This window comes from Pempheris klunzingeri, chromosome 17 (assembly GCF_042242105.1).
Source record: "Pempheris klunzingeri isolate RE-2024b chromosome 17, fPemKlu1.hap1, whole genome shotgun sequence".
Lineage (NCBI taxonomy): Eukaryota > Metazoa > Chordata > Actinopteri > Acropomatiformes > Pempheridae > Pempheris > Pempheris klunzingeri.
The window spans coordinates 11,915,055-11,930,210 of record NC_092028.1 but is presented as its reverse complement, the minus strand read 5'-3'; the positions used below and the strand labels follow the sequence as shown (position 1 = coordinate 11,930,210).

Sequence of the window (15,156 nt, the reverse complement as noted above, 5' to 3'; positions counted from 1 at the left end):
TTGTAAGAGGGAAAGCAAAATGAGGGCAAGAATGTGTTAATCAGACACATGTTGGTGCACACATCTATTCCCTGCAAACATCTTGTACTCTTCGAGTCTGATTTGAGCCAGCTGCTGTCTTTTATAAAACACAAAATGTTTATTTCGAGTAAAGGTGCAAACGGCTCCATGTTGTTACTGTGGGTGTTATCGTGTTGTGTGCATTTGTATGAGTGTGAGGTTGATAGGGGGTGGGGGTTTGAAGTAGAAGACCAAATGATACAGTGGTGGTATCAACTGTAGACCCCCGCAGTCTCATCAGTCGTGTCACACGGTGCACCGCTAACATACCGAGTAAACCCCAAATTAGCTGCCGTGGAGCATCGGTAACATAAGAAAATCCAGCCTAGAGCAGGCACACATGGTGCAGTACAGTAATCCTCGTTTCATACTATTACAGTGAACCGTCATTACCTCTGTTCAGTACACTTCAACAGTTTCGTATGTACAGGATGCTTTTTGCTGGGAGCTAAATGAGACGTCTGTTGTCAGTTTCATCCCATTATAGAGATTAGTCCCGAGATAAGATGAAGCTATCGCAGAACGGACATTGGAATAAAGAGGAAAACAAATCTTTAGTGGCTTTTATGTAAACGAGATGAAAATGCAGGCTGAAGCCAACCATTACACTGTGTGGGACCCTGTTACTGTCACGCATTCAGATGTTCCAATGTATTCAGTGTTGCATTCTGGGTCAAATCTGGGAATGAGTTCAGCGACTGTGGTGTGGTGTTTGGTTTCTAACCGCAACAACCAAATAAACCAAATTTTGCATTACGCTGATTTATCCTTCCGGCTGGCTTTTTCCTCTTCTGCTCACTAAGGATTGTGGGTACTGATTTAGGTCAATTAGCTAAAAGAAAAACAGTGAATAAGGGCAGATATTGCTGTACAATGGTCCTGAAAGGAAATTTTACTTAATAAAAGTAAAAAAAAAAAAACTATTAGCATCAATATCCTTTAAGTACCAAAACTAAAAGTACTCATTTTGCAGAATAATCAATTTCAGAATAATGTATATAATTGAATTATTGGATTATTATTGTAATAATAATTCTTATTATTATTGCATTTTTTGATGCATTCATGTCCACATCAATTTGATATTGAAGTTGGTAAAAGTGGGGCTAATTTTAATATATTCATTTTTACTTTTTTATATATATTATGTTATGTACTGCTGGGTAGCTTGTGAATTTCAGCAAAAATCTCGTTGATATAATATCATCATTTAATTGTTGATTGTATTCTTTATTATCAGACTGAAAGTAACTAGCGACTAAAGTTATCAAATTAGTTAAATGTACAATATTTCCCTCTGAGATGTAAAGGAGTGGATGTTTTAAGAGTACGACTATAAGACAGACTTCAAGACAACAAAGGAAAAGTTTAAATAGGTGCGATCCAAAAAAAACCCCCATCAAATACAACCTGTTGGCTCTTGCTGTATAGTAAGTTCTATACCAAGTCTTGGTTAAGTGCATAGCATGGTTAACTGAAAGAGGAGAAAACACCTGGAAAGGCTTTCTTGTTTCAACTATTTTAGTCCTCTCCTTGTGTTTTTGGTATGAGCAGAAGATGAATAGCCGGGCTTTTCGACCTGAAAGGTGAGAAACTGCTGGTGAGATTGGTCTCAACATATATCGGCACAGCACTCTGCCGCCTGTCACAGCAGGTTTGTGTGTGTTATTGTGTGCATAGGTGAATGCGTGTGTGTGTGTGTGTGTGTGTGTGTGTGCTCATCATACCTAGAAAACATGTAACCAGTTTGAATGATAAGTGTTGAAAAAACCAATTAATCAGCCAATTAATTTTATCATTAGATGATGGCTGCATCAGTGTGTCTATTTGCCTTACTATACAGTATATATTAAGCTATTATACCAACAAAATTGTGGGAGAGAAATGGGGCTGAGTGGGAGAGAGAGAACAGCGAGACGGAGTAAAGGATCATGAGAGAAAAGGAATGAGATAGAGACAAAGAGAGACCGACGGGGAATGAGACAAGCACACGCGCATGAATATGAAAAGCAAATAGAACACGAACAAGGATGATGGTAAGGGATGAAAGTAGAGAGCAAAGTAAAGAAGTGAATTCCTCCTCGCTGTGCCACCATGTTCCCCCTTCTGAGTTTCCCCTCATCCACACTCCTGTTTCATCTCTGTCCCTGCACAATGCAGAGGATGTACAACAGCCTGGGCAGGTAATTATTTTTTTGGGGGGGATTATAAAGAAGAGGAATGGGTAGAGATAGGGAGGACAGGGAGGGACGGTGCAGGCTGGAGGGGGGAGAAGGGGGGAAGACGAATGGCAGAGGGGATCTCTTATTCTTGTTTAATATGTGTGTTAAGTTTAAGCTTTCCTGTAGATGCGATGGCGGTGATAGATAAGAGCTGAGAGGTGATTACGGAGAAGGCGAGGAGTCACAATGGGCGGGGAGGGGGTGTACACTGTGGTTCCTAGATATGATGATGAGAACAGTGATAAAAAGAATGTTTTTAATTTCTTATATCCAGTTCAACTTTGGTAAGTTGATTACATTTCAGGGACCATGCACAAAAACACATTCATCTCACACAAATGCATTGCACCGGGATGGCTGACTTAAATACAAACAGAACTAATGCAATTAATGCAAAATATATTAAATACACAAATCCATTATGAAGGTTGGCATTGCGTCGTTGACCAAAAGCTATGTTGAAGGTGCTGACCTTTGAGGGAACGCAAAGCTAGTGAGTCCAAAATGGAGGAATCTAATTTAGCTGATGACACAGCTTTAGTACAATACTTGATTCTAGTATTTCTGTATAGCAGCAGACTGTCGCTATGGACAAAGATAGTGGAAGCAATGAAATCATTTTTAAATCAATATTTAATGCCACATTATTGATTTCTTTAGTTTGAAGCCATTTTATAAGCAGGATAATACACAGCGAGCAGCAGTCACTGAAGGACAATGCAAGACCATCATCTTGCATCATGTTGCCAGTGCTCATTTTGCAGTAATGGCCGACCAGGAGCGGAAACTGCCCCAAAAAAGAGGAATAGTTAGCAGGCAGTAAGAGGTTAATGGTCTAAAATACTTTTTTTAATAAACAGAAGAATTATTGTCCTGTTAATGACAAACTAGCAAGATTACTATCAGTTAGCAAGTTCTTTAGCGTCAGGAGCTACTAGCCAAACTAGCTAGTTCACCGCTAGCTAGTGTGTTGGCAGTTAGCTCGCCGACCAGCTCACATCAAGTGTCTTGCGCCACATTCCAATTGAGTTGACATTCTTAAATAATTTTAAGAATGATCCATAAATGTACGCATCTACAATAAGCAATTAGCTAATAGCTAAACACATGCTAACATTTATATTTCTTTATTCACATGATTCACCGGGTAGCCTACATGAGCACCGTGTTAGTCTTGTATTTATCTACAAGCCATTAGAAATGCAGTAATTCTAAACAAATTATTTGTAAATGACCAGTAAGGATATCACTTCACGTTATACTGTACTTGCTTCAGGTAACAAATAGCAATTCTAAAATGTCTCAGTATTCCTCTCTCCTCTGACAGAAAGATATTAAAAGATGAAAAGGAAACAGAAGGTTGAAGAGGGCGGATTGCAGAGAAATGAAGATATGCATAGTAGCTGAGGATGGTGAGATGGTGATGAATAAAAATGAGATGAACAGACAGAAATATGGACGTGCAAGGACAGATAGATAGATAGATAGATAGATAGATAGATAGATAGATAGACAGATAGTGGTGAATTAGAAGAGAGATGACCAGCTACAATACACAGAGTGATAATGCTTGCTGCTGTGTGCGCTCCAGCAAACAGCTACATGTAAGCAGTTGATTTTCTGTCAAGGCGACTTGGAGCCAGCGTCAATCTACACCGGGACAAGACCATTACCAGGATCACTGGAGTGAAAATGGAGCCCATGTTGAACGGCCTGTTCCCAAACTCCATGTAGACTATTACACACCCAAACTTACACAGTGACAGAGAGGTCCACACACACATACAGACTGGCACACAGTCAACACAGAGTCAGAAAAACATTGTTAGGCTGAATTTAGAGGGGAATATGTTCACACAGTTTAACAAAGGAGCCTCCCACAAACCTCCTACAGCGCTTTGAAATTACAAAGTCAAAAGTGACACGGATCCTTGTTAACAGCCCACAGCCCTGCTCAAAAATAAACCCCACTATGAAGTAATCACACTTAATTTATCTATATGTGTCTTCTTTTCAAACATAAAGTGAATGTGTGTGTGTTTTAGCTACTTGTTTTGTGTTAAAAGTACAGTGAATGTGTAGTAATCGGGCTCCGGTGGAGATCTGATGTAAATATAGGACCAAGAAGGAAGTAGAACGATGAAGAGGAGGCATGTCTTTTGTAACTAAATTAAATGTAACAATGTAACTAAATTAAAGTCAAAGCAGAGAGGAGAGGAGGCAAACTGCAAGATGGGCTGTTGCTATTTTGACACTGAATGCAAAATGAAAGATGAGAGAAAGGTTAAAGAATCTTCTCTGTTACTTTGAGCAGTGAAAGTGGTACTTAAATATAGAATACAGGAACCTGTAGGATGAACTGTATGAAAACATTTATATTTCGGCCTTTTTGCTTAATTCAACACAGTTTTGATAATTGAAAAAACCACAATTAACATTTTTTCTTAATTTTCTTTCAGTAGCCATTGGTTTATATCATTATGAATGCAACTATAGTTGTAATTAATTGAAATGCAATGTGCTTGATTGAAAACAAACTGCAATACTTATGTGTGTGCATCATTAGTATTACAAGTATTAGTATTATGATGACTTTTAATGTGGTCCAAGAAATTGAAAGTGCATGTTTTTTTAATTCTTTTCTCAAAGAGTTTCTGTCTTTTGAATTCCCTCGAGAGGTGTTACACAGATAAACTTGCTATGTCCTCGCAATTTTTAATATATCTATATTCTTTGCTTTTACAGGGTGCATAATGTGCGCACATTGATCATGCTGTTTGAATATGCAAAATGTCACGCCATTCTGTTTTTAAGTCAGACCATCTGTCCCGCACATTTTCCAGCCTGACATCCAGCACGTGCAACGTTTCATACACAAGGAGATAATGAAAGAACGAGGAAGACGAGATGAATGACAAGGAGGAAAAACAACAGGGCGCAGTATTAGAAATGGGGAGACTGAAGGAAGAGCCACTGCAGCAACAGTTGAGCTGAGGAAGTTCAGAGCTGAGGGCTCTGCAGCAATCTGTCTCACTGTGCTCTGCTGCACTGAGGTGTGGTGTGGAGTTACAATCAAAACACAACGGATACAACTGCCTGCATGGGACAAGCATGGGAAAAGATATACCTCTGTCTAAATACACAGTATTGCATACATCCAGTGGTGGAGGAAATGGTGGGATCTTCTAAATACGTCATTATGAAAATAATCAGTTGCAAGTTATTTATCATTATAATTATTGTTGTTGGTGTTGTAGCTGTCAGATAAATGCACTGGAGTAAAAGCACTTTGTAACATTGTAAAGACAAGTGCTCTCTAGTGAAAGCTTATTATTATTATTCCTATTATTATTATTATGAAGGACAGTGATTACTTCTGCAAAGTGGTGGAGAAGAAGTAGAAAGTGACTCCCTGATTGTACTCAAGTACAACGCTTGAGTAAATGTCATTATTTACATTCCACCGCTGCCTACATGACATTTGACGAGGACATTTCCCCTTTAAAATCGGCTCCTGATATTAAAGCATAAATCATGACTATTGCTCTAAAAACCTGTGCAACTAATGAAAGCATTTGACTTTGTCTGCTTATTATCATTTATACGTTTGCTCTAGTGTCAACTTTTAGAGTTTCATGTTGAATATTTCTTCAACTGCTGATTAATCATTAGCGAAAAAGATCCGCAGGTCAAGACAACAACTTCACATCAGTCATGTGTCGCTGACCTGGCATCCCACAATGCAGTGCTGCTTCTCTGAGTGGTTTTACCTCAAGTGTGTTTAAACCTTTTAAACCCTTTATTTGGGTGTAAGAGTTCCAACAAGCGAAAAATCGTAAAAGAAATCTAGGTGTCAGCTAAGAGCAAAGTGTGTGTTTTAGTGCTGGAAATATGTGTTTTAATCACTTTTTGAGTCAACTGCCAAAGATCACTTTGGCCTTGGAGTGTGTTTTAAAGAGCAGAGAATCTGGCGAAGTGAAGGGACAAAAAGCATAAAGTGAAGTTAGTAATGAAATGTTGAAAACATTGTGATGGTGTGAGGTAAAGGGGCATCGGTTGAAAAAAATGAACAATTTGCGCCCATACTAATAAAAGGCATGAACATAATATCCTTATTGATTTTAATTAACTATGCACTTTGAGAGGGTCAAAGTCTATTTTTCATACTGCCGCAATATCAAAGAGTTTATTTTGGGTTTAGATTAAGCGTGGAGGAGGAGGATGTTTGCTTAACAAGCCTCACTGGTTTTCTAAAAAAAAAAAAAAACACACACACACACACAAGCACTTGTTAATGCAAGGTGAGAACTGCTCTAACAATGGAGCCGAAACCAGCGCCAAAGCCTGAAGACACATTTTACATCAGTGATGAGTTTCTTTGTAACGCACAAAGTCAATTTGAAGAATTGTTTGATCTGTTTTTTTACGTCATTTGCCTTATTTTTTTATTTGATATTTTGATTGATTTTTTTTTTTTCCTTCTCGTGGTGCCTGAAAACTTCTTCATAATGAAAAAGCAACTTCGCTTCTCATCATCATTTTTTTTTTTTTTCCCCACCCCGCAGGCCTCGACACGCGAGCACAAACGCACGAAAACTCTACTTTATTTGGACGACACACTGGTGCTGCAAAATGCACGTCACTGTAACAGTTTCAGGGGAAAGCAGAACCGCGTGGGTGTGTTTATCTCTGGGCTCTGAACACTCGTCACCGCCCATGATGAAAAGCACCACTGCGGATCAACAATAAAGGAAAATAGAAAGCGCTGTTGATGAAACGCAATACAATAAAGGCATAGAACAACCGATGGCAATGGTTGCTTGGATCCCCAGTGGGCCGTTCAGTCGCCTGTGCCCTTGAACACATGGCTCTTCAGTGGAATAACTTACGATAAGTGGTATAATGCTGTGAGAGGGTATTGAGGGATGCTGTGTGTGTGTGTGTGTATCAGGATAAATATTTCTATATTTAAAGACTAAGATATGCAATAATGTTATTAATAATCACCTTTTCTAAGCAAATTTTTAATCAAGATCCTGTGCATGTTTGATGCTCTCCCTGCTAACATTTAGATTATTCATACGGTTGGCAAGTAAGTATTGTCTTACTGTCTTTAAACTGCTTACTCTAATGCACCAGTGGATAGTAATCGTGTTTTGAGTGATACTGCACAAAAGTGTTTTTTATAGATTCATTTTGAAAAGCTTGATGCGCCAGATATTTATTGGCCAACACCTTAATTGCACTGGCACTGATTGTCACAGACACATGGCATCGCTGCTGTCAACATGGCAGCCATACTGATGTCTACAGATCTGGTCGCTCCATTGATGCAAAATGTCAGCTTTAACCTGTTTACTGCACTACACATGCACTTGAAAGGCCTTTTGCACATGACCTTCCCTCTCCAGCCCCTCTTCACCTTCAGCGAAGCCGCAGTCCATAATACGACGAGCCGAGCTGTCGTTAATTGGAAACAACTAGATTTGGCCTATTGATTCCCGCGGTGTATCGCATATCAAAGGATGTAATTCCTTTTTAATTTTGCTTTGCAGCAGTTTCCACATAACAGATGCAGCAGCAGGCAGACTGAGAACAAAACAAAAACACAAACAGCCGCTTGGGAGGTGAGAGGGAGTGCACTGGAGGGGGCACATGGGAAGGGAGGGTGTGGGGTGGGGGGGTACTGTACAGTTATAATGAGGTATGTGTGTGTGCGCGTGTGTGTGTGTGCACATGTGTGTTTTGTGCCATACGTCATTGCACTGCTGCCTGTTGTGATTGCCTGACCCAAGGTTTCACAGCATTACCACCTTAACAGCTTTGTGGCTGGATTTATATGTTGAGTGCACACACACTGTGTCGAGGCACAGGCACCCACCCCGACTCACACACACACACACAAACAAACACACACACGGTTACACACAGAGCCAAGACACTTTCGCGCTCACAGCTGGAAAAAAAAGTGTCTCGCTGTCAAATGTATGCAGGTTGAGAATGAATTTTGAAATGGGATGCCCATGAATAGATGTGATAAACAATTTCACCAGGGCTCATCCATTCTGCGCAGGCACACAAAGAGGCCTCCCAGTGTCTCTGCCAGCTCTAAATCATTACTTCATATTTCATAATTTGGGTCTCAAACTCAATGTAGTTCTTTGTTCATATTGATGTTTTCTTACATTTTAGGCTATTAATTAAGGCATTTGATGTTTCACTTCTTCAGGGCTTTCAACCAGCTCTAAATCAGATATGCGTACATTTTTTTTCATTATTTAAAGGTTTCATTTGTCTTTTCTTTGTCTCTTTGCTTTGACTATGTGTGCTGTGATGGGAATAAATCACAGGAATGTGACCTGAGGAGCAAATACTGTATTATTGTCTAATGGATAAAAAAAAACAACTACTATATCTGCCTACTCTTTAGACCTTATCTGTCATTCATCAGACACATTTGAGTCTAACATCCTGGTTGTAAAAAGAAAGAAAAAAAATAAAGGTTAGGATCCCTCAAGAGTTAATGTGTCTTTTTAGTGAGTTTTGGAAGACAGTCGTTTTCCATGCAGCTTGGCCACGAAGCCAACCAGTCATCCACAGCTCTCAATAGCAGATCAGCAGAATTACAACTGCTTAGCCCTTCACTCATCAGCACCTCCTTCACTTTCTCCCTTCGATCTCCTACGCCTCCCTTTCTCACACTCCAGCGGTCTGTCCTTTAACAGCCTCCTCTTTTACAGGGCTGCGGTCACGTCACTAGAGTGGTGAACTCAGGTGTCATTGTCTCTGTCTGCACACACACCAGCTGTAGCAGGTATGAAGTAAACAACTGTCTTGGCAAGAGAGCAGTCCGTTTCCCCAACGTACCCTTTCTCCTGTTCTGTCTCTCTTTGGATTGTCCACATTCTCATTTTTCTTTGTCTATTTTGTTCTGCTTTACAGTTGTCACTGACCCTTTCTCTTTCCGGTCTTTTGAGTTAAGAGACCCTTCTTAGGGAAGACCACACCATGGCGGTACAAAAAAAGGGCACCTTCACGACAATACGGTGCTTGTGCCTCTTTTGTGTTAATGTCAATATGAATTGCTGCAAGGGAGACAGCAGAGAACCTCACACCAAAATGCAATGGCACTAGAAATATTGAGAACCTTTATTTTGGTAAAAGCAGCCAAATCACATGGTAAAACTAGTCCAAGTACAAGTAGAAATCTTTTATTAGTAAAATTAGTCACTATGCAGCAGAATCACCCCTGTGGGAGTAGTGCATTACATTAATGTTGTAGCTATATATCTAGTTTATGACAATTTATCAAATTTTAAGAGCTGATCAAATGTTTGGCATCTGAAATCTTTTTAAAAAGATTGAGAAAATGATTGCAAGCAGAGTTTCAGTGCCTTGTTCTAGGACAGTTGTTGGCAAGCATCTGTCCTGCTGATTGGAGGCACACACACGTCAACTGTGAAAGACTTCAACACAAACGCTGAACATCCCTTTTGACAGTGTGACCTACATGGGGTGAAGAAGGCCAACGAGATTTCAGAAATATCTCCAAAAAATCGCCCGAAGTTCACACATAATTGTTGGATTCAGCAGATAAAACGCGTCAAGAGCTGCCAGCTTTCATTGCATTATATGCGCAGCCCGGTGCAGTGTAACATTAATGAGTGCTGATGTCCGCTGTTATCCTCCTCTTCCTCCTTCTCTTCCTCCCCTGGAAGGTTGGGAGGAGATCCGGTAATGACAGCATTTTAAAGGAGCCCCCGTGGCACGACTTTTAACACCCGATAGGCCGGTCGGTCGCACCCAGCACGCGCGCGCACACACACACACACACACACACACACACACTGTCTCTATTTCTATCTCTTCCTCTCCCTCTCCCCCTCGCACAAACACACACCCCTGTTCTCTGCACTAGAATTAGCCGTTGGCTGCACTCCAGTCAGATCCGCTCAATATTCCACCCTTCCAAAAAACTACCCCTCTCTCTTCTCATTGTTCACTCGAGGCCACAGTCATAGTTGTGTCACAGCAATCAATCACCCATCAATGTGAAACGACTATACCAATACACTGAAAACGCAATACAACTGCGACTGTAATTTCCCCCAAACTCCTTCCTGACTATCACCTGACACCTGTCCTTAGGAATATCCATCCTACTGCAGGACCTCCATCCGGTCCTCTCTCTCCTTCTCCCCGCCTCTCCTCCTCCTCCACCGCCCTGGCTGTTGCTCCCTCCGTGGTTGCATACAGACATCACACCATTTATCACCTCACTGTGATTCAGTCACTTGATTCATTACGCAGCTGGTGACCCTCTAACACATCCGCAAAAACACACACAAGTCCGTTCACACAAGTACACGCTGCTGTGCTATACAACTGAACATGCAGAAGAAATTTAATATTTATATATTATTTCAGATTTTGCTCAATCCAGTCTGTGTGTGACTGACATTGTCGGGCTGGGGGTGTAGGGAACACAGTGTCCCACCAGTTTTAATTATTTCAACTTTGTTTCTGTTTTGTCTTCCATTTTTGCCATGGAGGGTAGTACTGCCATACCCATAAGCCTCCGTTGCCGTTGCCAAGGAGAAGACTCCGTGACTCGCAAATTTAAAAAAAAACACTGAATTTGTGAAGAAAGCACGGCACCACAGTTGCTGAATTCATTCAAAACCGACCCCAAATCAAAAGTAGATTAATTAAAAGCTGCAGACTGTGTTTTCAGTTTTCTCAGCAATGTAATCTTCAGCTTTCACCCGCCATTAGCGCCAAACGTAATGGGATGCATCTTGGGAGTATTAGTTCACTTCTATACCAAAGTTTTAATGTACACAGATGCACAGCACTGACTTTTTTTTATCACAGAACTTGATATTTTCTAATGGAGTAATCTTTCATATTGAGGATTTAACCTTGAGTTTCATACCAATTGGAGCTCAAACTGAATCACGTGAACATTGTCTGTTTATGACAACTGGATTAGAAAGATTCTTGTATATAATATATTTTTAAACGATGATTGACTCTAAAGCAACCGGGACTCTTTTTTTTCTCAAACTCAAGAAAATGAGAGAGCATCCATCCATCCATCCATCCATCCATCCATCCATCCATCCATCCATCCATCCAACTTTCTCAGTTCATACCTGGAGTTGGTCATGTCAGTCTGTCCTCCCTGACTCTTCTCCAGCCCAAGCTTGGTGAAAATCCCGACCAACACCATGATGGCCACCACTCCACAGATAATATACACGATCATGTGGGTCCGATCCCGGTCTGGTTCCTCGTGGACCTCTGTGACAGGTGCCGCCGGTCGCCCAGTGTTCGCCCAGACGGGTGTGTCATAGTTGGAACAGGAAGTCTGGTCCAAACTGTGGACTTTAAACTGGCAGCAGAAGCGGTAGAAGCAGGAACCACAACAGAACAGGTAGATACCTGCGTTACAGTTGAAGGGCGGGTCCCACTGGCCCATGACATCATAGTAACCCCAGCATCGGTTACCGGCGGTTGGAACCGTTTTGTCCTCCGCATCTGGTGTGGGTGTTGCCAGTGCAGCCTCAGGTACCACGGTGGGCTCTGTTGTCACGTTGTTGGTAGAGACCTGGGCCAAAGCCTGACCTGATGGCCAAGAGTTCAGTCCACCCAGAGAGGTCAAACCCAGGAGAATGGCCAGTGAGAGGCTTACCAAGAGTGGATGCAGGGAGGTGGCCATCTTGGATTTAGCCTGCTCCAATGTCTTGTGATGACTCAGTGCTGATGTGTAATTGTTAATGACAGGCCTAAATTAAAGGTCCTTGGTTCAAAAAATAACAAAGGAATAGAAAGTTAAATATCGTCTTTGTTCAGAGATTCAGAAATCATTGAGATAACAGTTTTGAAAAATTGCAGAGATTCAGCCTATTTTCGTGCGTGTAAGAAAAATAAAGAGTATTCAATTAGCGTTTGGAGAGTTATTACTGCACACAGTTGCAGGAAGCTAAATTGTCGTCGTCGTGGGACAGAGAAACAAGTGAGTGAAAGAAATCAATCTCCCATCTTAACATGCTCCCAACAGGAGTGAATGAGTCCCGTGTGAGCAGGCGTTCACATGCGCAGACACATCACAGTCTCTGGCAGTTTACTGCATGTGTGTAGGTGTGAGTGTGTGTGTGAGTGCGTGTGTTTATGGGAGCAAATAGATATTTCAAAATTCAGGAAAAGTCACCTTTCACAAAAGCATATGTCATCAGGAGAGGCAGTAGTAGTCAAATCCAAATCCAGTGGCTTGGACGGAGTGCAGTTTAGGAGGGTGTGTTATGTACGAATGAACTCGCCTCTGGCATTTCCAGCAATTCACTCCCCCGTTGAGCGGATGAATAATCCGTGAAGAGGGAGAGCTCCGGGTTCCTGATGGCGTTAGCAGAAAAAGAAGGCAGATTCCTCTGAAACTTGCAGATAGTCACAGGCTCCCACATGAAAGGCTTTTCACTCCAGGGACAGACTCATATTCCTGAGTGGATGACAACTCTAAGTCAACACTGAAGTGAAATCACTTCTGATGTCCAGAAAACTGACCAGAGTGCAGTGTTTTCCTCTGGAGTTGTCTGTCTCCTCTACTTCTCCCTCTCAGAGCTTAACTTGCATCTATCATCCTTCTGCGCTCGGTGTCACTGTCCAAAAGGAACTTTTTTATTTTTGTGGTGGGCATCTTTTTTCTGCCACCTTGGTCCACTTTCAGGAACGTTACTCCCTCCTTGAGATGTGTAGATCCAGTCTTTCAGTCCCTCACGTCTGTATGAGTGATATTAAATGTTGAGCTTTTATTTTGTAAAGATTGTGTAGGTTATACCTCCTTCCTATTTCCAGCCAAAGACCCAACAGGTAACAACAGCTGTTCAATACTCTTTAAAGCATAACTCCAGGCTCTCGTCAAGCTGAAATCCTATGATGTCAGTCCAAAAGCGTCCCTCTTGCACCTGAGGCGTGTTTTCTCCCACTCACACACACACACACACACGCACACACACACACACACACACGCTCTCACACACACACACACACACGTTCACAAACAGCTCAAATCCCCCTGGTGACAGTGCTCTGTCAGTGTCAGTCTGTAGCTTTTAAGCGACACACAAGGAGTCCAATGGCTTTTTGTTCTCGGCGTGTGCAGGGGGGCTCCTGTTGCTGCTGCTCCGTGCACACTCCACTGAATGAGACCCCTCCTCTCCGCGGATCCCAGGGTCTCTAACAGACCTGGGTCACCATCTGGGTGCTCTGTCTATCAGCCCGCTCAGTCCTGCCCTACAAGTGCTAAGACTAAAGGGGAGAGGAGAGAGGAGGAGAAAGGCAGAGGGGAGGGCTGATGTTGTGATACTGAATCTCTGATCTTAATGTCTTTGCGCTGCTGCACCCGACACTCAAGAGCAGCTGTAAAAAGAGATGCTGGAATAACTTGACCAGAGTGGAGTGTCCCACATGATCGTGGCTTGGATGTTTTTGTTTTTTTTTTCTCCTTCCTTGGTTTGGTTTTGGCTCAGTTTTTTTCTTTGTTTACACTGATGGTAATCTCCTTCTGTCCTCTCTTTGAAATTTTTGCCTCTTTCTCTCTCCCACAACTTACCTCACCCTTCCCTCTCAGCCCGAGCTGGGCTGGTTGGGCTTTTGTCGCTGCTGAGGAAATATCAGCGTGGGGTCAGAGAGCCTGTGGACTGACCTCTGCACTTTCAGCGGCGCACTTGCACAAGCCTCGCTGGAATAATGCTCCCCTTAGCCCATTCGGATGACAGAGACAAGTGGAGATGCGACAGCCAAACGGCAGTGTGGCAGTGAGGGCAGATCAAAAAATATCCTGTTTTCAAAAGAAGCCCCCTTTGGAGATATAGGACTATCTGCAGCAGAAGCTCTTTGTTGTTGTTGTTGCTGCTTCAACAACTCAGTTGCCAGTTTTCCAAATTTTCCATTTGCATCAATGCATTTTTTTGTCTTTTTTCCCCACACTGAGCAAAAAATGGACAAAAAAATCTCAAAGCGTTAATATGCAACAGTTTTGAGGCAAATGCTGCATATTATCTCCCAATTTTTCATGGAATGGATTTTGATGTCAAATCAGTCCTTGTCCGGCTGCAGCTTCTTTGAAAACAGGCATAATTTGATATATATGTATAGGAATTTTATATATATATCATATGTATGTGTTTTCACTGGTGCTCTGCTTGTGGGGTGCTCTCCAAACAGAAGTGGGAAGAGAAAGGAGAAGCAGTAAAATGCTCTCTCTCTTTTTTTTTTATTCCATCCTCTCCCTTTGTTGTTGCTTCTTCTTCATCAGTGTGTATTCCCTTATTTCCTCGCTGCCTCAGCCTGCTCAGTGCGTCGGTATCCCGTCCGCTGGTGATGCTCGCGTTGCTGCTGCTCTCTGCCAGGACTGGATGACACTGCCTCACACACACTCTCTCTCTCTCTCTCCATCTCTCTCTCTCTCTCTCTCTCACTCTCTCACTCCTCCCTCTCCAACTCACTCCTCCTTCTCTTGCTCACTCCTCCCCTCCCTCTCCATCTCTCTCTCTCTCTCTCACACACACACTCACTCACTTATATCTTTTGTGGGTAAATGAGCGCAACTCTTGCTTGCTGACTCTCCCTTTCTCCCTCCTCCTCTCTCTCTCATTATGTGTCATTGACACTCTCTCCTCCCAGTTTTATCCCACGTTTTTGCCTTCTTGTTGGCTCCTGACTATCAAAACTCACTCCATTTCTTTTTTTTCCCCCATCATGTTCCTTCCACTCCTGTTCTTTTTTTATCCATTCATCTCCACTTACCTTCTGCTTGTCTAACCTTTTCAGTTTGCTTTTGCTGCTTTTCCTGCGCCTTCCTTCTTTTTTTTTC

General features: G+C 42.1%; 1 protein-coding gene across 1 annotated transcript in view; it reads right to left on the bottom strand.

Annotated features, from left to right (window-relative positions):
* LOC139217345 (protein shisa-8) overlaps positions 1-12,003 on the bottom strand; it is an 84,690-nt gene extending 72,687 nt beyond the window's left edge. Inside the window, exon 1 of the mRNA XM_070848673.1 lies at positions 11,438-12,003. Coding sequence (XP_070704774.1) covers positions 11,438-12,003 — 566 coding nt within the window. The remainder of the gene's footprint in view (positions 1-11,437) is intronic.
* Between the last annotated feature and the right edge of the window lie 3,153 nt (positions 12,004-15,156).